The 26923-nt window shown below is 43.9% G+C and overlaps 2 protein-coding genes and 1 pseudogene across 5 annotated transcripts; 2 read left to right on the top strand and 1 right to left on the bottom strand.

Annotated features, from left to right (window-relative positions):
• Window positions 1-2062: 2062 nt before the first annotated feature.
• Window positions 2063-4818, top strand: LOC103640716 (transcription factor MYC2). Of its 2 annotated transcripts, XM_035964153.1 has the most exons (3): window positions 2063-2263; window positions 2841-3568; window positions 4322-4818. In XM_035964153.1, exons 2-3 carry the CDS (start codon window positions 2885-2887, stop codon window positions 4724-4726), a joined length of 1089 nt encoding a protein of 362 aa, XP_035820046.1. In that variant the 5' UTR covers window positions 2063-2263; window positions 2841-2884; the 3' UTR covers window positions 4727-4818. The 2 variants fall into 2 exon arrangements, with proteins under 2 accessions (XP_035820046.1, XP_020402137.1); XM_020546548.2 differs by having other exon boundaries at window positions 2063-3568.
• Window positions 4819-12692: 7874 nt separating this feature from the next.
• On the top strand, window positions 12693-17511 carry LOC100382434 (uncharacterized). Of its 3 annotated transcripts, none has more exons than XM_008645735.2 (4): window positions 12697-12892; window positions 13473-14197; window positions 14951-15346; window positions 16893-17511. In XM_008645735.2, the coding sequence occupies exons 2-4, from the start codon at window positions 13514-13516 to the stop codon at window positions 16992-16994; spliced, it is 1182 nt and encodes a 393-aa protein (XP_008643957.1). In that variant the 5' UTR covers window positions 12697-12892; window positions 13473-13513; the 3' UTR covers window positions 16995-17511. The 3 variants fall into 3 exon arrangements, with proteins under 3 accessions (XP_020393625.1, XP_008643957.1, NP_001168647.1); NM_001175176.1 differs by having other exon boundaries at window positions 12823-12892; window positions 13470-14197; window positions 16893-17446; XM_020538036.2 differs by lacking the exon at window positions 16893-17511 and adding an exon at window positions 15748-16048 and having other exon boundaries at window positions 12693-14197.
• A 5588-nt stretch (window positions 17512-23099) lies between these two features.
• Window positions 23100-26259, bottom strand: LOC103640709 (malate dehydrogenase, glyoxysomal-like; annotated as a pseudogene).
• Window positions 26260-26923: the final 664 nt, after the last annotated feature.

Genomic DNA, 26923 nt, shown 5'->3' with positions numbered 1-26923 from the left:
TCTCAAGTCTCGACACGTGTGCTGTTTTCTGGTTTCCACGGCACCACCACCGCACAAAGTAAACATGGTGGCCGCTCTGTGGCATGGACGACCATCAGTACATACCTATGTCCTCGTCAACTATACAATATAACATGGACGTTTAATCTGTCTCCAACCGATCGTGCAAAATACTATATTATACGATAGACTCAATACTGTTTATAGAGTAAAGTTTGATAAAATATATAGGAAATGAGATGTGTAGAATGGGTAAACTGCTGGAGACCGTCTTACAACGTAGGTAAACTCACCTCTGCAAATACTGTTGAAATAATCGCCGGTGAGTATGTGCAACTACTCAGTAAAAGATCTGCCATAATAATAATCTGTTCTAAGTTAAAACCTACCAATCTATATTCGGGGACATATGCAGTAGTTCCTAGTGAAAAAAATTGCTCAATGATTGAGGGAACATAACATAAGAATTACTAGCGCATGCACTGGGCGATCAACGACACACAGTGAGACAAAGATCTAGCTAGGCATGGGATGCTTGTACTGTGGCTGTGGTGCAGCACCGTGCATGCAGCATGCCGGCCCTGCAGATTGCAGAAGCTGCATGCATGCTTGAGCTGTCAGCAGCTAGTCGGTCCCATGCCATTGAATTACGCGCCCAACAGTTTTCCTGTATTCGAGTCCACCTCACACACCCAAAAAAATAAAAAATTGTAGCAGTACCATGAGTTTTTTTTTCTTTTTGGAAAATGATCTCCATATGTAATATGTAGGGATCTAAATAGTACGTAATATTATCCGTCCGTATTTGAATTTGATCTGTCTAAGAAATCTGAGATACGATCCACATATCTGATCTATATCCGTATCCGTATACTTATAGTTAGATATTTATATCCGATCAAATCTGAAGAGAAGATACAATAAATATGGAGCGAGTAATATATCCGATCGTATCCGATTCGAATACACATGTTCAGATGTATTGAAACAAACCAAAACGCGCGCGCACTACCATATTAATCACTGACAAATGCAGTACTATTTTTTTAAAGCACATCTAGATTGATGTGGATAGGAGGCGAAGTTGATGTTCTTTTTGTGTGTGTGTGGCCATGCACATGCTGCTGCTAGTATGAACCCTAGAAGCGGTCACTGAGCCCCTCCACAATTAACAAAGTACAAGGTACAAATCACTAGCCTAATAGAAAACTGTGCTCCAGTTGACTTGGACCGTGCATCCACACACACACACGATGGTGGAGTAACATAAAATATACGCACGTCAATTATTATACACTGCATCAATCTCTAAATATAGCAACGGCAAATAAAAGCTAGCGTCGTCGTCGTAGCAAAACATGTTCTTCGGCCACATATGCATCATGCTTTTGCATGATATTCGTGTCAGAGTTCACCGCCACACGCTCACCCATCTCGATCTGGTACGGTTGCTGTTCAGCAAAACACACATACTACTACTTGTGAAAGTAATCAATTGTGTTGCATGTGTTAGGCTTTAGGGCTGGTTAATATTCTTTGCTTACTTAGGGGGTGTTTGAATGCACTAGAACTAATAGTTAGTTAGCTAAAAATTATTAGTGAAATTAGCTAGCTAACAAATAACTATCTAACTGAATTATTAGCTATGGTGTTTGATGTTTCAACTAATTTGAGCCACTCACTATTAGCTCTAGCGCATTCAACACCTCCTTAGTGGGCTAATTTGGTGACCAAGGATCACAGGAGAATTAGAGGGGATTGAGGGGAAAATTAGTTCATTTCCCCCTCAATCCCCTCTAATCCCCCGTGATCCCCTTGTCACCAAACCATCTCTTAGCAGGGTTATTTTACTCCGATTTAGAATTTTCAAGCAGTTGAAAATCTTTCTTCTAACACCTTTCCCATTTTAAATTATAGATTTTTAGAACCACCCATTCACCTCCTCTAGATGGCATATCCTTGGTCCTTTTGTAGGGCCACACTACAACAGCTTCGAATACTTAATGTAGAGACAAAGAGAGATATGTAATCATATATAGAGAGGAGAGGTGAGGGGAGACATTGACAAGGGATATATAGGAGGGGCATATGTGTCCAGCAATAGATAATTACATACACAGGCATCCATATATGTAGCAAACAACATAGCAACATCATTCCGCCACACTCTCCTTCAGTCTTTTTCTCTGGATCCTTCAAGATAGCTGCAGATAACCCAACACACACACACACAGGGGCATCGGCACACATCAATTTTCTGCAGGTACTTCTTGGTTGTTGGCCGCCACCACTTCCTCCATTCTCTTCCTCTTGTTTTTCCATCTCCAAGGAGTTTGCAACTAGCTTTTCTTGGTTGGCTATGGACAGCATAGCTTTACTTTTTGTTCTTGCCCTTTGCCTTACTTGTTCTTCAGCTTGTGCTTTGAGCTGGTCTAATCAAATCATCCTGAGCTTCAGCGTCTGCTAGCTGCCGGTCTGCGTTGCACTGTTGCAAGCCTACCGATCTGTCTTTGATTTGCATCTACCTGAGCCTCACATGCATGTGATTGATTGATTGCCTGCCTTGTCTTCAGCTTTAGCTGCTGATGAGCCCATCCTGCTTGGAGCCAAAACCACTTGGTTGCACACTTGCAGTAGTATATAGTAGCATGCGGCGGCGGCGGCCGCCAGCAGCAGCTTGAATTGCATCGATTCAGCTTCACTTTGCCTCTTTTTTTTTGATCTTATATATCAGAATCGTCGTCTGGATTTCGATTCCTCTCCATCCCATCTCGTCAGATTCAGATGCCTTCTAGGAGTATTTATCTTCTTATTATTAGCATCACGATTTGTTCACGCAGCAGCAGCACGACGAGAAAGCAGGATTGATATACTGATCTGATAGATGATGGATCGACATATGGAGGACGACTCGAGCACGTTCCTCCAGTGGGCAATGAACCATCTCCAGCACCCGGCCGCCGCCACCGCGGTTTCCGCCGCATACCAGCAGCAGGACGGCGGCGCCGGTGTTGGTGTCCGCATCAGCGGCGGCGCCGGAGACCAGGAGGACTCCGCCGCCGCCTTCCCGTCGCTCCAGGCGCTCCGCGCATCCCAGCCACAGGCCGTGCCCGGCAGCGTCCGAGTCCGGAACCTGACGGTGCAGGTGGCTGACTACGGCCTGACCAACAGCAGCAGCTCCGGCGACAGCCCCGGCGCAGCCATGGACCACGACGCGGCGGCCGGGTGGTCCCCCCACACCGCGCGCTCCAGGACCACGGGCCTCGGCGGCGGCAGCAACAGCAGGCCGGTCAGCTGGAACTTCAGCGCCGCGTCTGCGCAGCCAGCGGACGACCGCGGCGCCGTCGGCGTCGCGCTGCCGGACGCCCCGGCGGCGGTCGCGAGGGCGCAACAACGTGCTGCGTCGTCTGCGGGGAGGAGAGGGGGCGGCGCGGGCCCATCCACTGCTGCTGCGCCGGCATCGTCGCCGGGGCCGGTGCAGGACCACATCATCGCCGAGAGACGGCGCAGGGAGAAGATCAACCAGCGCTTTATCGAGCTCTCCACCGTCATCCCCGGCCTCAAAAAGGTTATTATCATTAGCTCACCATAGAACAGATTCTTTCATTCTTTCTTTTCATCACCGATTTACTTCTCCTCCTCCTTTTTCTTTCTTTTTTTTCAATCCTTAATTTCATGCGTGTATTTAGCCACCATCAAGGGGGTCTTTCTTACCCTTGGACCTTGGGTAAACCATGTGCGATTATATAAACCCACCAAGATTGCATGTAATCATGTCAACAAAATCATGGTAACTATTGACCAGTCATTAAGTTTACAGCCCATCGTTCAGCAAAAATTTCTTTGCAAATTAGGTCCTTTCGCTTACCAAAGTGTAAGCACAGCATATATTCTCGGTTAGCCTTTCAATCATACATGACATGACAGTATTAGTACTAGTTTCTAGAATAAATTAGAAAACATACCAAATCATGCTGGAAAAATATAGATTGAGCAACAAAAACTAAATAACCCAGTGTTTAAAAGGTTGCACCGCGCACCGCACCCTTTGAAAGATCCTATAGCCTGCTAAGCTTTGCTAGCCTTGCAATTACAAGAGAGCATTTGAATGAAAAATTCTAGTAGTTTGTGTGCATGTCATGCTCAAATTAACCTGTAATAATTACACATACTGGTAATTACTGTTGAGTTTGTATCAGTAATTCAGTATGCATGGATCAGTATCTATCTGCATTGAACATACATATTATTGAGCTCGATCATGAGGAAAACAAAGGGTGCAACATTTGCATATCGTGATCGAGCTTTTGCTCGCTTGCAGATGGACAAGGCGACCATCCTTGGGGACGCGGTGAAGTACGTGAGGGAGCTGCAGGAGAAGGTGAAGGGGCTCGAGGAGGAAGGAGGCGCCGGTGGCAGCGGCGGCATCCAGTCGGCGGTGCTCGTCAAGAAGCAGCTGCCGCCGGAGGACGACGCCATGGCGAGCAGCCATGGCGGTAGCGGCGACCACGGTGGCGATGGCGGCGGTATGCCGCTCCCGGAGATCGAGGCACGGCTGTCGGAGAGGAGCGTGCTGCTGCTGCGGATCCACTGCTACAGCGCCAGGGGGCTGCTGGTGAGGGTGATCTCGGAGGTGGAGCAGATGCAGCTGTCCATCACCCACACCAACGTCATGCCCTTGCGAAAGCGCTCACCGAAGTGGGGTCGCTTGGTGGATCGAAGCTGAATCTAAAGGGAACAGGGTGGAAAACTGATGGTACCTCCTGGTTGATGGACGGTGGTGAAGTTGCATCGGGGATGGAATGTGTCGTTATCTCAGGTGCGAGACTAATGTCCGACAAGTCCCTCGCAAGGGTGCCGACGTCATCAGTCCGCCTGGGGTTGGCACGTTGCTGGGAAGCGACACCCGTCGTTGTCTTAGGTGCGAGGATAACACCCGACATGTCTCCCGCAGGGGTGCCACCGTCGTCGGCTCACTCTGGTCCGACAGCCGACGAAGTGCCGCCTCTTGCCTGGCCATGGTTGCTCCGTCTTCTCCTCCTCCGGCGAGGAGGGTGGCGGGGCAAACCCGGATGTTCCTCTTCTGCCGCGGGGAGATGCCGTCGTCGAGTTCGCCTCTGCTGGGCGAGCCGACGACCGTCGTTGTTGTCGTGCTGTGGGGGGAGGAGTACCATGTCGTAGCTGCCGTCGTGGGACATGAACTCGAGACTCCCGAAGTGAAGCACCGTACCGGGCTGAAGAGGCTACCGAAGATTGTCCATCTGGAACTCAACGGGAAAGTATTTGTCAACACGTAGCAGACCCCTACCTGGCACGCCAACTCTCGGCATTTTGGACCCGCGAGGACCCTCGACCGACCAGTGAATTTGACGCTGCGTGTCCCTGCCCAGATGGGTTGATGCAAGATGAAACACAATAAGGAGGATGAGGCTTATATTATCTTGCACCAGGGTGCTCGTAGTAGGGGTTACAAGCGTTGCGAGAGAGAGAGGGTGCGCCCTTGAGGTGAGCCGTCTGAGTTAGCCTTCTATGCGTTTTTCTCTCCTTCTCTGCCTCTGCCCCCCTTTGGGAAGGCCCTGGACATCCCTTTTATAGATACAAGGAGATGGTCCAGCTGTACATGGGGGTGTAGCTATGTGCTAACGTGTCCGGCGGAGAAGTACTTGAGCCCTGTAGAAGCGCAGCTGGCGGTGCGGCCTGGGGTCCTGGTGGCGTTTCTTTGCCTTCGTAGGGAGTTGAGAACAATCGGCGTCATGGACGCATGCAGGGAACCATCATTACCTGTTGCCGGAGTAATCTAGATGGGACACCGGTCTTGTTCCTTCGTAGCCTAAGGCAGCTAGCTAGGGGTAGGGTAATGATGTATCCCCTGTGGCACAGTCGGTCCGAGGCCGAGGTCGGGCGAGGCGGAGACTTCTCCCGAGGCCGAGGCTGAGGTTGGGCGAGGTTGCGACTCCTCCTGAGGCCGAGGCTGAGGTCCGAGGTCGGGCGAGGTGGAGACCTTCTCCCGAGGCCGAGGCCTGGGGTCGAGCGAGGCGGAGACCTTCTCCCGAGGCCGAGGCCTGAGGTGGGGCGAGGCAGAGCTCCCTGTTGCGCCCGAGGCTGAACTCGGGGGAGGTCGTGACTTACTGTCGTTAGTTTTACCCTGGTGGTTGGCACAATAGTCGGAACGGGTTGAATAGTGTCCTTTTTTCCTGTCAGAACGATCAGTAAAGGGGCAAAGTGACTGCGGTCATTTCGACCTTGCCGACTGAGGTGCGCGTGTCAGGATAAGGTGTCAGACGATCCCCGTATTAAATGCGCATGTGATACGGTCGGTTGGTAAGGCGATTTGGCCGAGGTTGCTGTACGACAAAGTTTGCTCGAGCTTGGCCTCGGGCGAGCCGGGGGTGCGCCTACTGCCTGAGGAGGTCCTCGGGCGAGGCGTGAATCCGTTCGGGACTACTGTTCTTGCCCGAGGCCGGGCTCGAGCGAGACGAGGTCGCGTCCCTTGGCTGACGAGGCATTGACTTGAACCGTGCTTATCAGTCTTTACGGTTTGTTTTGAAGATGTTTTCCAGCCATGTTAAGGAGTATTGGTGGTACCTCTAATTACGGTACCCGACAATTATAGATGTAGATATAAACACATATGTGGTGTAGTGGTAGCTATTGCTAGCATTTACTTGAAAGGTCGTGGATTCGAATCCCTTTGGGACATGTGTATTTTTTTTAATTTTAGCTATGCGTCGGCTGTACGGGGGAATGTGAATGAGCTTTGCAGGGAGGGGGAACGAGAATGATAGATATAGAATGGTGGCAGAACATGTGAATGGACTGTGCGCGGGGAGGAGAAAATCGGAAAGGCAGAACAGTGAATGACAGACTACTATTGCAGCCTTAACAAATAGTAGAGATTTATACATATTTTTATTTTGTTAAAGTAAAAAGTATGTAGCTCCTCGTGAAACGGCAGCGGCACTTGTCGTAGGACACAAAGGAGTACTAAGTAACTAATCGACTCTAAATTAAATTAAATGCCTACACTTGTCGAGTCACTCACACAGCTTTGTCCTGAGATCGTTTGGCGCTCGAGGTCGTCTCGTCTCTACGCAGCACACGCACGCCATCCTGCAAAGTCAACCACTTTAAACCTCCTGTGCAGTTTGCGGCTAGCTGGTTGGGAGAAGAAAAAAAACGAGACAAACATTTAATCTAATCGTGTTGCATGATCAACGCCATGACAGTAGCTAGCTAGCCAGCTTCTTCCTCGTCGTCGTCCTTCTCTACTTTTAAAGGATGGATGGATTCTCTGTGATACGCTGACGATGGACGACGACTATGCTCCATGCATGCAAGGACGGACCCCTGCTGCTGATTAGTTCCTATTTATTTATTTACTTACTTATATTTAATTAACACCACCTTGGATATGATTAAAATTTTAAACCAGACCGGTATTAATTATAATCACGCTGCACTGTTCGTTCGTTCACGATTAGACTACCTGACAAGACATAACCAATGTATATATAATCTGGCTTGATGCCTTTTTTCAGCACTAAGAAATCATTTGTTTTGCGAGCTGGATAACCAAATTAATTTGGCCCCAACCCATGCAATCTTTTCGAGGTAATGAGTCGATCTTTTGTACATCACAATCACATAATAAATATTGCTGGCCTGGAAAGTCGCCGTGGCATTTGTTTATGCGAAAGTGACCGATCACAGAGTGATGATGAACTTTCAGCTTATTATTTTCTACTACGGACAGATTAACTCTCATTGACCCCTCCAATTTCCTTGTCACCAAACCAGCCTTAGAGCTAATTTAGTGACTAGAGAGGAATCCCCTTGCTATTCAAGGATTCCTCCCCATGGATTACTTAGTGATCCTTGGCCACCAAATCAGTTCTTAGAGGAGCTAAAATCTCAATCTATTCAAAATTAAATGGAAAGGAAATCTTAGCACCTACAATCTCCATTCAATCCCTTTGTTCTCATACACGACCTATGGATATGTTTATGATCAAGAGGAATTAAGGGGGTAAAATCAACTTGCTATTCAACTTTCAATAAAAGGGGAATTTAAACCTTTTAGGGCTAATTTGGTGGACAGAGAAATGGAAGTGATACATGAAGACTAATCTCCTTGCTATTCAAAATTGAATAGCAAGAGAATTCTTCCTCCATGGACTCTTTCTATTTTCTTGTCTATCAAACCAGCCCTTAATCTCCTGTGTTTGACCTTTGGCTCCCAAACAAGCCCATACAAGTGCAAGAAAAAACTTCCTCACTTTCTTTGCACGACGGATTGGCATCAACACTGCAGTTGCACCCTGGTGGCCCATGGACGGTGTCCCAAATCTAGGCCCGGAGCAGCCCAAATATGCCATTCTAGTGGTGATGGATTTTTGTATCGGTTTTTTGGCCAGACTGACATGAAAAAATTCACGACTAACGTGTCGGTTTTGAAAACACCGAGATAAAAATACACCAGTATAATGCCCTTGCGATGTAACTCATAAAATATAAATTTAATATTACAGTAACATATGATCTAAATATATTAGATATTAAACTCATAAGAATAAATATCACACTTTATCTTAGCCAAAATATCAAGAATGGTATGAAGCTGAAAAGAAACTTGGCCTCTTTTTCATAGCATAGCATGTTTGATCTCTCGTCCTACTTCAGCTAGCGATTTGTTACTATGTGGAAGCGATGTGGTGTGTATGCTTTCCTGTCGTGTTGAGTTTTTGTAGTTTCATATGGCTCATCTGTGCATATTAAACCCATTTGTTAGGTGAGAAGCGAGAAGTAACGACGGCACGCGAAAGGATGAGACGATGCACGACTGTTGAAATACATAACCGTTTAAACCGCTGCATTATAATAGCAGAGAAACTCGCACAAAGGTAGGTGTCAACTTTTGTTGGTGTGTGAAAATAAACACATGGCGATTAGAATTGCCTGTTAAAAACTCACAGGGAAAACAATATTAATTGTTGTATGCATAGAAAGAAAATGGCCAAGACGTAGGGAAATCGAACCGTGTACATACTGCAGCAAATAAATGGTCAAAGCTAGTGTAGAGAGAGATTAATACTCTTTTCCATAGACTTGCATTGTATATAGAGCCATTGGTAGTTTTACCATTATTATTTGTGGACTTCGATAATATGCTATCGGGCCCACAAATTATAGGCATAGATGGTCCCATCAGTCATAAATACGAGATGGTATAATAATAGGAAGCTAAAACTGAGAGTGACAAAATTACAAATTTCTCGTCGTATATATATGATAGTTTAATTCACGACAAGCTCAGCTCCATTATTTTTTTGACACATACACGTATACGTGACAAGCAGCTCAAAGCATGTAAAACATGCAAGTTCCTGCACAAAAGTCGGCGCACCATATGCATGGATTATCAACGTGACAACTTTTTTTTTGGGTGGCCGGCCGGCCTAGCTATCGCGTATATATATACGTACGTGCAGCCTTTTTAACGGCCGCAATTTGCACAGCGAAAGCGATCTTATATAGTTCACGCACGTTATACATTTACATATATGTCTGTCCCCATTAGACCATTAGTGGTGTTTGTGGCACGTGACGGATTAATAATCTCTGTCCCCACTTGCGGCATGCATGCCACGCACAAATAAAAGCGAGTCATGCATGTGACACTATAAGATTGCTGCTGCTGGAAGAATATGATTGGGCGTGTGTGTCGTTGGTGGTGGTGCGTCTGTGTTTTTCTAGAAAGAGACGTGTAGTTTTCACTGTCAAGTCTCCCATGTGCCTGAGGCGTTGACTACTATACAATCAGACTCTTCCTTCGATATTCATCCAATGGTGGCGTTCATAATTTCTAATTTAGCTTGTTCGTTTGGCTTCTACTGCTTTTACAATGTTTTTTTTATCTCTATGAATTAATTATAGCTGCATCAGTCCAGCAGACAACTTTAATCCGAAGCGAACAGTTTTACGAATAACCCTTTATCCGATCCATTGTTGGATGGGTATCGAAGAAAATAGAAGACGTGCCTAAAGTTTGGAAGCAGAGCCTGATTGCATGGTAATCGATGCACGTGTTTGAAAACAGTACAGTCATAGCCTGGTTAAAATTCATTTGAAACTCTGATAATCTCTTTTGATCTCCATTATTATTACAGTGTTATGATGTCAGTGTGTTTTCTAAGAGATTAAAAGAGAGAGAGAACAATAAATCTGAACAACACACACACACAACAAAAGGTGGATGCCGGTCGCAAGGGAATTGGTATATAAATAATCCACCAGCAAGCATATTTATATATTATGTGGAGGTTAGTACTAATGAACAAAAGGGAATTGTGGATCGAGGTTAGTACTAATGAACAAAAGGGAATTGGTATATAAATAATCCATGGTCATGCATGCATGCAGAGAGACGACCTGCCGTGCGTGCGTGCATACAGTGGAGGTTTTCACGTAAGATTAGAATCACATAGTTATATATACAGTGGAGGTCTTAGAATTGCGACAAATCAAATAAAACATGCACGTCCCTTTTGTTACCTACTATCACTTAAAAGTCGATGCAGCGAAAGGCTACCTGCGATGAGATGGTTCAACCTACGTACCTGACATCTTCCTCAACCTCTCAAGTCTCGACACGTGTGCTGTTTTCTGGTTTCCACGGCACCACCACCGCACAAAGTAAACATGGTGGCCGCTCTGTGGCATGGACGACCATCAGTACATACCTATGTCCTCGTCAACTATACAATATAACATGGACGTTTAATCTGTCTCCAACCGATCGTGCAAAATACTATATTATACGATAGACTCAATACTGTTTATAGAGTAAAGTTTGATAAAATATATAGGAAATGAGATGTGTAGAATGGGTAAACTGCTGGAGACCGTCTTACAACGTAGGTAAACTCACCTCTGCAAATACTGTTGAAATAATCGCCGGTGAGTATGTGCAACTACTCAGTAAAAGATCTGCCATAATAATAATCTGTTCTAAGTTAAAACCTACCAATCTATATTCGGGGACATATGCAGTAGTTCCTAGTGAAAAAAATTGCTCAATGATTGAGGGAACATAACATAAGAATTACTAGCGCATGCACTGGGCGATCAACGACACACAGTGAGACAAAGATCTAGCTAGGCATGGGATGCTTGTACTGTGGCTGTGGTGCAGCACCGTGCATGCAGCATGCCGGCCCTGCAGATTGCAGAAGCTGCATGCATGCTTGAGCTGTCAGCAGCTAGTCGGTCCCATGCCATTGAATTACGCGCCCAACAGTTTTCCTGTATTCGAGTCCACCTCACACACCCAAAAAAATAAAAAATTGTAGCAGTACCATGAGTTTTTTTTTCTTTTTGGAAAATGATCTCCATATGTAATATGTAGGGATTAGTACGTAATATTATCCGTCCGTATTTGAATTTGATCTGTCTAAGAAATCTGAGATACGATCCACATATCTGATCTATATCCGTATCCGTATACTTATAGTTAGATATTTATATCCGATCAAATCTGAAGAGAAGATACAATAAATATGGAGCGAGTAATATATCCGATCGTATCCGATTCGAATACACATGTTCAGATGTATTGAAACAAACCAAAACGCGCGCGCACTACCATATTAATCACTGACAAATGCAGTACTATTTTTTTAAAGCACATCTAGATTGATGTGGATAGGAGGCGAAGTTGATGTTCTTTTTGTGTGTGTGTGGCCATGCACATGCTGCTGCTAGTATGAACCCTAGAAGCGGTCACTGAGCCCCTCCACAATTAACAAAGTACAAGGTACAAATCACTAGCCTAATAGAAAACTGTGCTCCAGTTGACTTGGACCGTGCATCCACACACACACACGATGGTGGAGTAACATAAAATATACGCACGTCAATTATTATACACTGCATCAATCTCTAAATATAGCAACGGCAAATAAAAGCTAGCGTCGTCGTCGTAGCAAAACATGTTCTTCGGCCACATATGCATCATGCTTTTGCATGATATTCGTGTCAGAGTTCACCGCCACACGCTCACCCATCTCGATCTGGTACGGTTGCTGTTCAGCAAAACACACATACTACTACTTGTGAAAGTAATCAATTGTGTTGCATGTGTTAGGCTTTAGGGCTGGTTAATATTCTTTGCTTACTTAGGGGGTGTTTGAATGCACTAGAACTAATAGTTAGTTAGCTAAAAATTATTAGTGAAATTAGCTAGCTAACAAATAACTATCTAACTGAATTATTAGCTATGGTGTTTGATGTTTCAACTAATTTGAGCCACTCACTATTAGCTCTAGCGCATTCAACACCTCCTTAGTGGGCTAATTTGGTGACCAAGGATCACAGGAGAATTAGAGGGGATTGAGGGGAAAATTAGTTCATTTCCCCCTCAATCCCCTCTAATCCCCCGTGATCCCCTTGTCACCAAACCATCTCTTAGCAGGGTTATTTTACTCCGATTTAGAATTTTCAAGCAGTTGAAAATCTTTCTTCTAACACCTTTCCCATTTTAAATTATAGATTTTTAGAACCACCCATTCACCTCCTCTAGATGGCATATCCTTGGTCCTTTTGTAGGGCCACACTACAACAGCTTCGAATACTTAATGTAGAGACAAAGAGAGATATGTAATCATATATAGAGAGGAGAGGTGAGGGGAGACATTGACAAGGGATATATAGGAGGGGCATATGTGTCCAGCAATAGATAATTACATACACAGGCATCCATATATGTAGCAAACAACATAGCAACATCATTCCGCCACACTCTCCTTCAGTCTTTTTCTCTGGATCCTTCAAGATAGCTGCAGATAACCCAACACACACACACACAGGGGCATCGGCACACATCAATTTTCTGCAGGTACTTCTTGGTTGTTGGCCGCCACCACTTCCTCCATTCTCTTCCTCTTGTTTTTCCATCTCCAAGGAGTTTGCAACTAGCTTTTCTTGGTTGGCTATGGACAGCATAGCTTTACTTTTTGTTCTTGCCCTTTGCCTTACTTGTTCTTCAGCTTGTGCTTTGAGCTGGTCTAATCAAATCATCCTGAGCTTCAGCGTCTGCTAGCTGCCGGTCTGCGTTGCACTGTTGCAAGCCTACCGATCTGTCTTTGATTTGCATCTACCTGAGCCTCACATGCATGTGATTGATTGATTGCCTGCCTTGTCTTCAGCTTTAGCTGCTGATGAGCCCATCCTGCTTGGAGCCAAAACCACTTGGTTGCACACTTGCAGTAGTATATAGTAGCATGCGGCGGCGGCGGCCGCCAGCAGCAGCTTGAATTGCATCGATTCAGCTTCACTTTGCCTCTTTTTTTTTGATCTTATATATCAGAATCGTCGTCTGGATTTCGATTCCTCTCCATCCCATCTCGTCAGATTCAGATGCCTTCTAGGAGTATTTATCTTCTTATTATTAGCATCACGATTTGTTCACGCAGCAGCAGCACGACGAGAAAGCAGGATTGATATACTGATCTGATAGATGATGGATCGACATATGGAGGACGACTCGAGCACGTTCCTCCAGTGGGCAATGAACCATCTCCAGCACCCGGCCGCCGCCACCGCGGTTTCCGCCGCATACCAGCAGCAGGACGGCGGCGCCGGTGTTGGTGTCCGCATCAGCGGCGGCGCCGGAGACCAGGAGGACTCCGCCGCCGCCTTCCCGTCGCTCCAGGCGCTCCGCGCATCCCAGCCACAGGCCGTGCCCGGCAGCGTCCGAGTCCGGAACCTGACGGTGCAGGTGGCTGACTACGGCCTGACCAACAGCAGCAGCTCCGGCGACAGCCCCGGCGCAGCCATGGACCACGACGCGGCGGCCGGGTGGTCCCCCCACACCGCGCGCTCCAGGACCACGGGCCTCGGCGGCGGCAGCAACAGCAGGCCGGTCAGCTGGAACTTCAGCGCCGCGTCTGCGCAGCCAGCGGACGACCGCGGCGCCGTCGGCGTCGCGCTGCCGGACGCCCCGGCGGCGGTCGCGAGGGCGCAACAACGTGCTGCGTCGTCTGCGGGGAGGAGAGGGGGCGGCGCGGGCCCATCCACTGCTGCTGCGCCGGCATCGTCGCCGGGGCCGGTGCAGGACCACATCATCGCCGAGAGACGGCGCAGGGAGAAGATCAACCAGCGCTTTATCGAGCTCTCCACCGTCATCCCCGGCCTCAAAAAGGTTATTATCATTAGCTCACCATAGAACAGATTCTTTCATTCTTTCTTTTCATCACCGATTTACTTCTCCTCCTCCTTTTTCTTTCTTTTTTTTCAATCCTTAATTTCATGCGTGTATTTAGCCACCATCAAGGGGGTCTTTCTTACCCTTGGACCTTGGGTAAACCATGTGCGATTATATAAACCCACCAAGATTGCATGTAATCATGTCAACAAAATCATGGTAACTATTGACCAGTCATTAAGTTTACAGCCCATCGTTCAGCAAAAATTTCTTTGCAAATTAGGTCCTTTCGCTTACCAAAGTGTAAGCACAGCATATATTCTCGGTTAGCCTTTCAATCATACATGACATGACAGTATTAGTACTAGTTTCTAGAATAAATTAGAAAACATACCAAATCATGCTGGAAAAATATAGATTGAGCAACAAAAACTAAATAACCCAGTGTTTAAAAGGTTGCACCGCGCACCGCACCCTTTGAAAGATCCTATAGCCTGCTAAGCTTTGCTAGCCTTGCAATTACAAGAGAGCATTTGAATGAAAAATTCTAGTAGTTTGTGTGCATGTCATGCTCAAATTAACCTGTAATAATTACACATACTGGTAATTACTGTTGAGTTTGTATCAGTAATTCAGTATGCATGGATCAGTATCTATCTGCATTGAACATACATATTATTGAGCTCGATCATGAGGAAAACAAAGGGTGCAACATTTGCATATCGTGATCGAGCTTTTGCTCGCTTGCAGATGGACAAGGCGACCATCCTTGGGGACGCGGTGAAGTACGTGAGGGAGCTGCAGGAGAAGGTGAAGGGGCTCGAGGAGGAAGGAGGCGCCGGTGGCAGCGGCGGCATCCAGTCGGCGGTGCTCGTCAAGAAGCAGCTGCCGCCGGAGGACGACGCCATGGCGAGCAGCCATGGCGGTAGCGGCGACCACGGTGGCGATGGCGGCGGTATGCCGCTCCCGGAGATCGAGGCACGGCTGTCGGAGAGGAGCGTGCTGCTGCTGCGGATCCACTGCTACAGCGCCAGGGGGCTGCTGGTGAGGGTGATCTCGGAGGTGGAGCAGATGCAGCTGTCCATCACCCACACCAACGTCATGCCCTTCCCGGCCTCTACCGCCATTATCACCATCACGGCCAAGGTGAGTGCATGGCGTCATGCATACTCGCTCCCTTGTCCGCCATGAACATAGTCCATGCAGAGGAAGCAGGATACATACATACATGCATGCATGTACCGATCGATGTGAAGTAATACCAATTGCATTGCATGCATCATGGGCATACTATACCATCAAGATATCAAACGTTAACAGACTAGCAGACCAACAACCGACAAGCCCATTTGTAGTATGTACCAGGCATCTGCAATTGTGTTGCACTTGCACCTCTAGGTAGATAGAGGCATAGAGCAAGGAAATATATCTATAATGTTAACTTATTTTATGCATCTTTTTTAGAGCGTGTGAGCGCGCGTGTGCGCGAACCATTAATTTATATATGGGTTTTTTTTGTTTAATTACATTTATGATTGTATGGGCAGGTGCTAGCTAGCTGCTGCCTCAAGGAACCCCACACGCATACATATCTACGCATGGGCCATCTCTTGAGGGATCCATGCATAATAAATGTACATAAGTAAACACAGAGATTATAAGAATACATATTATTAATAATAACGATAAGGTTAACCTGTATATATGCATGGATCGACCAAAACACATCGTGGGTCCATATTATTTTATTGTTGAGAGATATGTATATGTGTTTAAGTCTTATTAAAGACAGTTTCTCTAGCACCGATATAAATGCTAGGCTCATTATATTGGAAGTGATTTGGATAAGATCGTCTGGCCGCAGATGGCATGGCATTTTCCATGTATAAAAATTTTATGTAGTTTTTTACTCTACTTGTGCATGATGCACCCTTGCATTAACAAGTAAACTAGTTCGATACAAGTGAACTCTGTTTTAATAAAAAATAAAAAAATGTGTGTTCGGTTGGTTAGGTGTGTTTGAATGTAAAGCCAACAATCAAGGTTCGAACCTTCATTTGTGTATAATTACACCTTATTTTTGTATAAAGCGGAAAGAAAAGGATGACTAGGGAATCGTGGAAAGTCGTTCAAACTCTCATTAGTGCATAATTTTACCTTGTTCTTGCATAGAGCGGAAATGGGAAGGGTGATTGTGGAATCGTGGAAACTCGTGCTTTATACAACAGAGATATAACACGTGGAAATTGTCAAAAGGGTCGGGGTGGTGGTGGTCACCACTTTGTTAAGAATGCCAATGCAAGGGTGAAAATTTGATGAGACTTTCACTAACGCAATGCAGTCAATAACCTGCTTAGGCGGAAAGCAGTTTGTTGAGTCATGCAAAAATGACAATCATACCATGCATCCAATATAATGTGACAGTTCTTGGAAAGTTTTTCTCCGTAACAATTCATGTATAGAGAGAAAGATATATGATATATGAAGCCTGCACATGCCCTAATAATAAAGACTCTAATAATAAAAACGATTTTCCATGTATAATTCACTAGAGCAAGGCATATGCAGTTAATTAACTGTACCTTTTTTTGACATGCTAGTAGCCTAGTAGTAGTATATATATGGCCTTAACTGTATATAGTCAACACATTATTTTGACAAATGTTTAACTCTGTAAAATTGCTATTTTCAGGTGGAGGATGGGTTCAATGCCACGGTAGACGAGATCGTGAGAAGGATTAACTCCGCGCTGCACCAACATTATAGCAGCAGTTCTGAAGAAACAAGAGGATAAGAAGTGTAGTACGTCTGCTGGTAGCTGCTATATATAATAAATGCCGGCCGCGGGGGGAAAAAACCCCAAAGAAGAGAGGATGAAATGCGAGATGAAACCTCTCTTTCATTTCATCGATCTGACGGTATAAAAATCTGAGATCAGACAGAAAGTCCATGCAGTCAGTAGCCTCAACGTCACATTTACCATGTGCCCATATGCATCACGCACTGCCATCGTCAGGTAAAAATGGCACGCATCATGTCGAACTGGCTGCTGGCATGCCTGTTGATGATGTAGATGCATGACGAGAATCTCTAAGCCACAAGTTGCAGGTTTTTGGTCCAAGTGGTGCGCTGCTGTTCTGTTCTGTTCGTTGCTCAATCAGAATCACGGATCGGAGAGAACCAGATGACCCTTTAATTCGCTTCACGCGTCAGGATTTTTTTTTTGCTTTAGTTTGTTTTCAGAGGAAAGAACTGGCTCTGCTGTATTGTTTTTGTTTACAACAAGTTGCATTGTTTGCGTCAAAACCCAATCCTTCCGTTTCATATATAGATATCTGCATATGCGCACGACAATAATGCACTAGCTCGGTCTCCAGAATACACACATATATACTTCAATTTTGAAGGATAAAAAAAACAAGCATACTATATGATTAGGTTACATGATCAAAGTAGGTAGAGCCCCTAAATTAACAAATGAGATACGATATCCCCCGTATAACAAAGATCTGATTTTCAGTATATGTAATCCTCATACTACTCACGCATCGTTCAAAAGATATTAAAATAGATTTGAGCCGTATAAAGATGTGATCTTTCATCACCAATGCAAAATAAAGAAAGAAAAAAAATGCCATAAAGGTATACGATTTAATGTTGTGTTAGTTGGACGCTAGCTCCGTATATATATCCGCCATTTGTTTAAGAGATATCGCGTGATCTGTACAGCGCTGCTGGTGCGATCTGGTCAGCAAATTTAATCAAAATCAAAGACAAGCAGAGGGTGAATTAAAGGCTGCTGCATGTTGATGAGATATATATGTGCAGTGCAATAATATATAATGTTGGCACAGTGCTGTTCTCATAAAATGCAACATGCACGCATGTCTTCGGTTGGTACAGCAGCAAGCTAAGCTAGAAGATGACCCAGTTAATTAAGATATATATATATACTGCAGCTATACATGTCTAAATGGGCCATGCAGGCCGATTTAGGCATGGCTAAACCCGGCATGAATTAGGACCGTACCGACCCGACCTAAATGAGTTAGCGGGTCGGGCCAGGCTGGCCCACGGGCCATAAGTGAGGCCCAGGCACGACCTGACATGTTAATAATCGTGCCGAGCTGGTTCATGGCCCGACGGGCCTATAACAGTTTATGTCATTTTAATGGAAAAAGTATGCATATACGACGGTTTAAATCATAGTTTTTTGCTCTAAATATGTTTACAACCACATCATCAATAAAACATACTTTTTTTTCTAATTTTATACTCTATATTCAATTATAACATAGTGTATGATAAAATTAGAAAAAATAAAACCGAGCGGGCTAGAGCTGTGCCGCCCCATAGACCCTGGCACAGGCCAGGTGACCAGACCGGACCTGTACGGGCCCGCTTGGCTAGGTGACGAGCCGGGTTCGAGCCCGTGCCTGCATGTCTTCGGTTGTCTCATAAAATGCAACATGCACGTCTTCGGTTGGTACAGCAGCAAGCTGTTGCCGTGTTGCGTTGCGTGTACCAAAACCACCATGCCATTGCCTGCTATACATGCACGGCAGGATCGTCATGCATGTGTCATGCATGTGTGTATACAACATTAACAACTTGTTAATAACAAGACGGATGATCATGCGGCAAACTAAACATTAACTAATATATACAGGCGATCAAGGAGGAATATAAAGCGTGCATGATGTACGATTTCAAGGGATCTGTTGCAAATTAAACTGCAGCTCGATTAGCTTATCTTTTTTTTTTCAGTGAACGAGGAAGCATGCATGCGTGCGCTCATCTTGCATGGCCCCGTGTGTGTGGTCGTTGCCAGACAAGCAACACTGATCCAATAATGCCATAACAAAGGGAGAGGAGGAACTAACAGAGGGACTAGGTAGCTAGAAAACTTGGATCTAGGATCAGTTGGCAGATCGCCAGACCAGAGCGTATCTGAACAAAGAACACTATATATTGTTCTGAACCCCCCCCCCACCCCACCTGTACGTGCCTGCTTTGATCGTCTAATCCATTAAAATAGGAAGCAAACTATCGCTAGCATTGATCGATCTGAATAATAAGAAGGAAACTGTTTGTTGGTTTTGTTTAATTGATTAGTTTAGCTAAAAAGGTTTATTTATTATCATATATATATATATATATATATATATATATATATATATATATATATATATATATATATATATATATATATATATATATATATATATATATATATATATATATATATATGTCGTCTATCATATCCGTAGGCATGCAGTTGGCCACATGGATCACTGAAAAAGTGGAATGCAGGTCTCAATAATTGGTGGCATGGCCATGCTGCCCCTGATATACTAATTAAATTTATTGGCAGCACAAGTTTGGTTTATTTAATCTGGAAGTTGCACGTAGGACGCCGTACGTTCAGCTGTAATTTAAACAAATCAAGAGCTAGTGCCTCTGCGTCTGCATGCATGCATTATAATAATAATATATATAGCTGACTGACTGCCATGTAATGTAAAAGGAACGACGAAGCATCATCATCAGCTTCTCCAAATTAAACAAAAAAAAGTAACAAGATTTCGTTGCTTCTCCATATCTACCGAATCTCAGCCTCCCAGCAAACCAACACGCCGTTTGTTTCCAAACGCTAGCTTATTGCCTTATTCTTATTAGCGTTATTAGATTAAGGTCCCGTTTGGTATAGGATGACTAAAGGGGTGTTTGAATGCACTAGAGATAATAGTTAGTGACTAAAATTAGTTGAGACATCCAAACATCCTATCTAATAGTTCAATTATTACATATTTTTGGTAAATTAGTTAATAATTATGTAGTTGTTTGTTAGCTAGCTAATTTCACTAACAATTTTTAGACAACTAACTATTAGTTCTAGTGTATTTAAACACCCCTATAGTTTAGTCACTAAAGAAACAAACATGGTGACTAAAATGGGGTGACTAAACTTTAGTTCTTTAGTTACTAAAGAGGTGACTAAAAGGGACTAAAGTAGGATTTTTACTTTATTTGTTCTCTCCACTTTTTTCTTGCAGCAAACATTCACTAATTAATAGAGGTAATAGCAATTAATGCTCTTTAATAGGGTTTATTCACTGGAACTAAACGTGTTACTTTATTGACTAAATTTTAGTCACTAAAGTTTAGCCTAGGGACTAAAGAAATCAAACAGGGCTAAGATCTGACGACGGAGGCAACAAACCCTCTCCTACTGCTAGTTCACTCATGCTTACAAGACTTACTAGTCGGTTGCCCGTGCGTTACGACGGCTTACAACAATACCCACGTAAACTATCCATAAAAAAATTTCAAGATTTTTTATTGATTGTCTCCGCTCTCTGTATACTATATTTTTTGATTTGGCTAATTGATGTTATTGTTTACTCCATGCAAATATGTCATGGTACAACACGGCCAATGAAGTGAACGATTAAAAGAGAGTTCACAACGATTGACTGAATGAACAGAGATTATAAAATGACATAATTCCATCATACAAAGACCAAATAAGAGAAAGTTTTTGAGATCAAGTTTCTAAAATATGTCCCATGAAGTCAAACTTATAAAAAAGATAGATCAAAATATGGAGTGATTGCTAAAGTCAGGCATTAATAAAAACTGGATGCACTCCATATAAATTACGCTACTTCGTAGCAATTACTAACGTTTAAAACTAACAAATAACCTTTCATTTTGTTGTTAGTGTGACAAATCATTGCTGCTCCATCCAATTCAGCAACCTCAAACACCATGTAGTCCATTGCGCCAATGTGGTCTCAAAAACGATATAATGCTTGCAAGAGCAAAGAACGTTGTGCCGTGCTTGGGCTGTAGCCTCGACCCGTAGTGCTGGTCCGGCCCGACACGATTATTTTTTTTATTTTACAAAAAAACGTATATACCTATATACAATTTATATTCAATATTAAAAACATCTTAGCGTGATGTTCTACTGGTTAGACAGTTTCACTCAATGTCTCCCGGCCTTCTTCCATCAGGGCATGGGTTCGAACCCTACCTCCCGCACCGTTTATTTAACATTTTACGCTGATTTAATTAAATGGATCGACAGGCTAACGGGCTGCCCCGACACAGTTAGCAGGTTGGCATGACGTGCCTAAGCCATAGTTGTGGCCCGCGTGCATCTAGCCCGTGTCGGGCGTCGTTACACTGATTTAATTAAATGGATCGACGGGCTAACGGGCTGGCCCGACACAGTTAGCAGACCGACATGACGTGCATGTGCCATAGTTGTGGCCCGCGTGCATCTAGCCTGTGTTGGGCGTCGTTTGGCATCTTTAGACGATGATTTAATTAAATGGATCGATGGGCTAACGGGCTGGCCCGACACAGTTAGCAGGCCAGCATGACATGTCTGTGTCATAGTTGTAGCCCGCGTGCATCTAGCCCGTGTCGGGCGTCGTTTGGCATCTATAGATGTGCAGCGGATTAATTTGAAATAGCTGTGAGTGATTATTTGTAAAAAAATGACGCATGACGACCGTTGAAACTGGTGCTTTAAGTATAAAAATAATATAGATATAGATATAGACTAGCGACTTTTACATGGCAGCCAACTTTGGTCGTGGGCCTTTGTCATGGCCACATGCGAGAGCCCATTAAACCTCCCTTCACTTCAGTTGCATTGCATGCAGTTGCCAATTATTGCTTTTTTTTTTTTTTTTGCTGCATGGGCATCTCTGCAGTTGCTTTGACACCCAGCAGAGAAACAGCATCCACAAAAAGGCCACGAACCCCGGCCCGCAGCGGATTTGGTGTGGCTAAAATAATACAGCAACTCCTCTCACTGAACAAGGCTCAAACTGACCCATCCTTTATCCTCGAGTACCTCACATTGTTTATCGCAGTCTCCATTTTTTTTTAAAAAAATGTCGTTTTGCTTGCTTCAGTTCCATGTCTCATCAGCTGCAGTCTCGCTTCATCAGCGCAGCAGTGTTCTCCAGCACCAAAGGAAAAGGAGTATAACCTTTGCCAGGATAACATTGTTTTCTTATTTTGCATCAATCGCGAAAGCAACAGCACCTTCAGCTATTAGCTACTTCTGACAAATTAGCTAATATATAGTTAGCTAGCTAATTTCACTATCAATTTTTAGCCAACTAACAGTTAGCTTGAGTGCATTCAAACACCCCCTGTATCATATTCATATCCCCACCACCACCACAGCCAAAATTTCTCCTCTCTCTCGGTACCAGGTACCCAGCAATAGAGAAGTACATATAGCTGAAGGCTGTACAAGTTAACCCATCATGCACAAATCCCGCCATGGATTTACGTGACTAAACAACGTAGCGCGAAGGACAGTCTCAGTTGTGATTCGCACACAGTTCCATACACTGCAAACGTATTATCTAATACCATCTGATCCCGTACATTGGGGACCAAACATTCAGACTTCAGAAGCAATTTTTTTTTCTTCTTCTATTTCCTCCTTTGGAGGCCACATATTTATAGTTTTTTAGCACAGCCGTGTACACAGTTTTACAGAGGGATAACAAGATGAGAGCTCTCAGGAAGCCAGAACACGCCACATCTATGTTCGTTCAGGGTTGAGCACGCATGGCTGCATACATGACGCATCCATGCTTTCTCCTGGGAACTGTATTCTGGTCTATGAAACACTTGTGACCAATATGTCCATGCGCATGAGAAAAGAAGTCATAGGGAAGACATGAGTGGCCAAGCAAGATGAACCTGTAGTTCTAGATGAAAGGCAAGAACAAACAAACTAATCTTACTGGGATATACTTAAGCGGAAAGCATGTGTGAATGGCTGATGAATCATGCTGCAGACCATGCAAGGCAACTTCAATTCATAACAAGAACCTGACCTCTCAAACTCGTTTAACACATCGCCCTAACCTAACCGCACTTTGGATGCAAAGAAATGCAACTCTGTGGCCTTCAACCACAAGACGAGAGAAACACAACTCACAAATCAATAATTCGGGTCAACTAAAAGGTCAATCAAAGCATAACCTGAAATATGGTTTTGAACTGTATACAGGAAAGAAAATAAACCTGAGAAGCTACATAAGAGCACTCTGCTATCCCAGCATCACCACGCAATCCTCACAGGCAAGCATATGCATATGCCTGCAAAGGTGTAGTATTGGTGTTCACTGAATCAACATTTGGAACTTACACGTTATGGGCATTGATGTGCATACAAGATACCCAACCATTGAAAGAGTTGCTGATCTTGCTCCAGCTTTAGCCTGAAACATACCAATAATGAGCAAAAAAAAAAACATGTTTTTTTTATTTAGCACAGCAATCCAGAATTCGGGAAAAAAAATAACAAGAGCAATACCTTAACATATGTAAATAACAAATACCAAGAACCTAGTATTTCACATTGGTATGAAAACGATAAGGTTATGTTACACATAAACAGGCACATAGTAGTAGACTCTTGTTGTCAGGATCAAGATGTAACCATTATGCAAAAATGTGCCTAGTGTGTCTCATATAGCGCAGTGATTGTGCATAAACTGGCACTAGTGATCTACTTCTTATTCTCAAAATTAAGCACATTGGACTCTTTCTGTGCTCAATTCAGCCAAACATATGAAACCAGCGTGCATACAGTTAATTGGACACAGAATTGAATCAATATACATAGCAGAGAAACTGAAAAGAGGTCAGAGGATATGTGGAACTGACTTTTTTTCCTTCATTGTGCATAAGAGATGCAGCATAGGAGTATTCGTAGACTGTAACAAACAGTATACCTCGACTACTTTTGTCCCACCATTCTGTATGTGCGAAGTGAGGTATTTGGTAGCAGTTGAAGTTTGAAAATACTCCTGACCTGTGAAAGGAGTGGTAGTATCGTAATCCTGCATGCCCACCAATAACTGGAACATTTACCTCCCTTGGGTCATGTCCAAGAACCTCTCCCTGTAAAAAGAAAATATTTTTAGCCCATGAAGGAATACAATAGGGTAACATATCACGGCAAACCTTATTGATATACATACACAAAAGTAATTGTTCTCACTACATCAAGTGTGGTCACATCCAAAAGATGCTTAGGGTCATAAGTTCCAGCTTTCTTGAAAAATTCAGGAGCAATTGGAGGAAATGGTAGAGTTGACAGGATTATTGATCATTTTTTTTCTCGAACACGTGGGAGAACCACGTATAATTATATTAAGAAGTTAGGAAAAAAGGTCTAGAAAAGACCTAGTACAAGGTGCCTAGAAAGCACCCAAGAAAAAGAGAAAAAGGGAAAAGAAAAAGGAAAAGATGAGAATACACATCCAACTACTGCCAAACCTGTCTAAGAGCAGCAGCCCTAGCAAGGCCCCATAGTAAGGCCTCATCATGGATGGTCAGCAAAATTGTGTGAATGTTTGGGGAAGCATTGTCAAACACACGCGCATTTCTATGCTTCCAAATCCGCCATGCTACTAAACTCAGAATAGAGTTAAAACCTTTTTTCTTTTGCTTAGACACATTTCTTTCTGCCTCTCTCCACCAATCCTGAAACACTGCTGCATCAGACGTGGGAGTAAGATGTTGCAGTCCCAGCCTGCTTAGAGTTCTAAACCATACCTCCCTCATAAAGACACAAGCCACCAGAATGTGTTGCACTTTCTCATCCTGCTAGTCACACATAGGACATCTAACTGGGTGATCCATGCCATGAGGGGCTAACCGATCAGCCGTCCAACATCGGTTGAGAGATGCAAGCCAAATGAAATATTTGTAATACGGAGGAGCCCAAGTCTTCCAAATTCTTTTAGCTGGCTCAAAGGTTGTTGCACCACCATGGAAGCACTTATAAGCAGAACTGGCCGAATACAGCCCCAAGGAAGACGGCAGCCACCGGTGCTGGTCCTCAACATTAGGCTACAGCTACAGTTGCACCTTTTGGAGTAAATCCCAGACCAACAGAAACTCAAACAACACCTGCGCCGGAAGGCTCCCAGAGAGACCATTTACCCATCCATTGGCTATTAAGGCTCCTTGGACTGATCTGCTCCTCCTATTTCTCTTGGAAACATGATTTGTTAGAGCAGGAGCAATTTAAAACAAAGATTGACCATGAAACCATTTTCACAATTGCATTAGGGAAGCATTTTGCAATTCCTTCACACAGGATACAGACTATTCTAGGTTTCTAGCATTTATGTTGAACAAATCATCCCTAGTCAATTGTCATCCCAGGTTTCTGAGGGACACCCAACATGAATTATTACAAGATCCATTCTAGTCAGAGCATTTTCCAACTGTGGCTGGCCCAAGAAGCCACATACCTACAGAATTTAGAGATTAGCATAACTAAACCAAAAGATACAAAAATAGACATAATGGTGAACAAGATGAATTATTATGTGTTTCTATAACACAACACAGGCTGGTCAAGGGTATCCAGGGAGTAGTGGAGTACATAACCGGAAACCAACAAAAACTAAACTCTTATATCAGAAAACTGAAAGTAACCACCAAGTAGGTCAAAGATATTTCTGTTTGGAGCTTTGTCCACAATTAGCAGTGAGCTGTAAGACACTAAAAATATAATTCTTCAATGGTTTGAAGAAATCCAGGTAAAACGATTGTGACTATATTCCACAGGGAAACTTCAATTTGTTTCCCAAGCGTTTTAGTGGAAAAATTTATAGTATTTCAGGATGAGTATTAAGTACACTAGGAAATAGCTAATAGTCTAATACGACCTAAGATATCCAACTGCAATAGAGGTGCATGTACCATCAACTAGCTACAACAGTAATCTACCATCCAATTCTTCGGAATCAACATTCAAAGATATCGTAAAGTGATCTCAGATAAAGTTGAGCATACCACAGCACCAGTGTTCATGTGGCTGATGTCAGCCACTTAGCTATGACACCAGGTGCGTTGACGACATCATATAGATGGAGCACTGAAACAAGGGGTCCATCTTCATCAATAGTGCAAGTGGCTGCACCCAAGATCATGACTTTGAAGCCTGGAGCCACACCTTTTGCTCGACAATTGGGTCGCCTCAGGAGGGAAACATCCTCCATCTTCAAAATAACGCAACATGAGAACATTTAGCAGATATGAAAAGTAGAGCCCGCCAGAATGTATTTTTATTCTGAAGAAGGTGGAAACTCATCAGCGCGTGATTAATTTGAACAAAATTCTAAAATCTCTAGACATGTCATTGGCAATCAATACAAAATGTTCCAAAATGGAGGAGGAGGAAGCTTTGTGTTTGTCATGAGAAACAAGCTGACAGAGCAGTTTAACTAGGAGCTAGCACATGGTACAAACCCAGGCTACTATGATGATTAGAGAGCAACTGTGATGTAACAAAACTAGAATGCATCTCTCTTCCAGCAGATTGTCTCCTCAGAATCCATGCGGTGGGTTTCCTAGGCACCAGAATGCAGCTTCTTGGCCGTAGACGTGCCAAGTCCAACAACAGCTGAGAGAATCTTGATGTTGATGATTTCTTGATACATCCCAGTCCTAATACAAACTAGGCATTGATAAACATGTTATCACCATCCTGGTATAGGAGTGAGCTACAACTCAGACTTTTTATGCAGAACGGGATCAGATGAACTCGCTGGCATTATATATGTTTATCCATGCATGTCTGTTGTACATACATGTTGAGTAAAGGAAAGTGGAGCATATATAGAGTGCGATGATGCATGCATGCGTAAATAAACAAGCTGTGAA

The sequence above is a fragment of the Zea mays genome, chromosome 1, assembly GCF_902167145.1.
Source record: "Zea mays cultivar B73 chromosome 1, Zm-B73-REFERENCE-NAM-5.0, whole genome shotgun sequence".
Taxonomy (NCBI): domain Eukaryota; kingdom Viridiplantae; phylum Streptophyta; class Magnoliopsida; order Poales; family Poaceae; genus Zea; species Zea mays.
This window is presented reverse-complemented; position numbering and strand designations above follow the sequence as displayed.

Coding starts and splice junctions, on each gene's coding strand:
- LOC103640716 (XM_035964153.1), top strand. CDS start 2,885: ATGATGGATCGACATATGGAGGACGACTCGAGCACGTTCCTCCAGTGG. Junction 3,569..4,321: donor TCATCCCCGGCCTCAAAAAG/GTTATTATCATT, acceptor GCTCGCTTGCAG/ATGGACAAGGCGACCATCCT.
- LOC100382434 (XM_008645735.2), top strand. CDS start 13,514: ATGATGGATCGACATATGGAGGACGACTCGAGCACGTTCCTCCAGTGG. Junction 14,198..14,950: donor TCATCCCCGGCCTCAAAAAG/GTTATTATCATT, acceptor GCTCGCTTGCAG/ATGGACAAGGCGACCATCCT. Junction 15,347..16,892: donor TTATCACCATCACGGCCAAG/GTGAGTGCATGG, acceptor TGCTATTTTCAG/GTGGAGGATGGGTTCAATGC.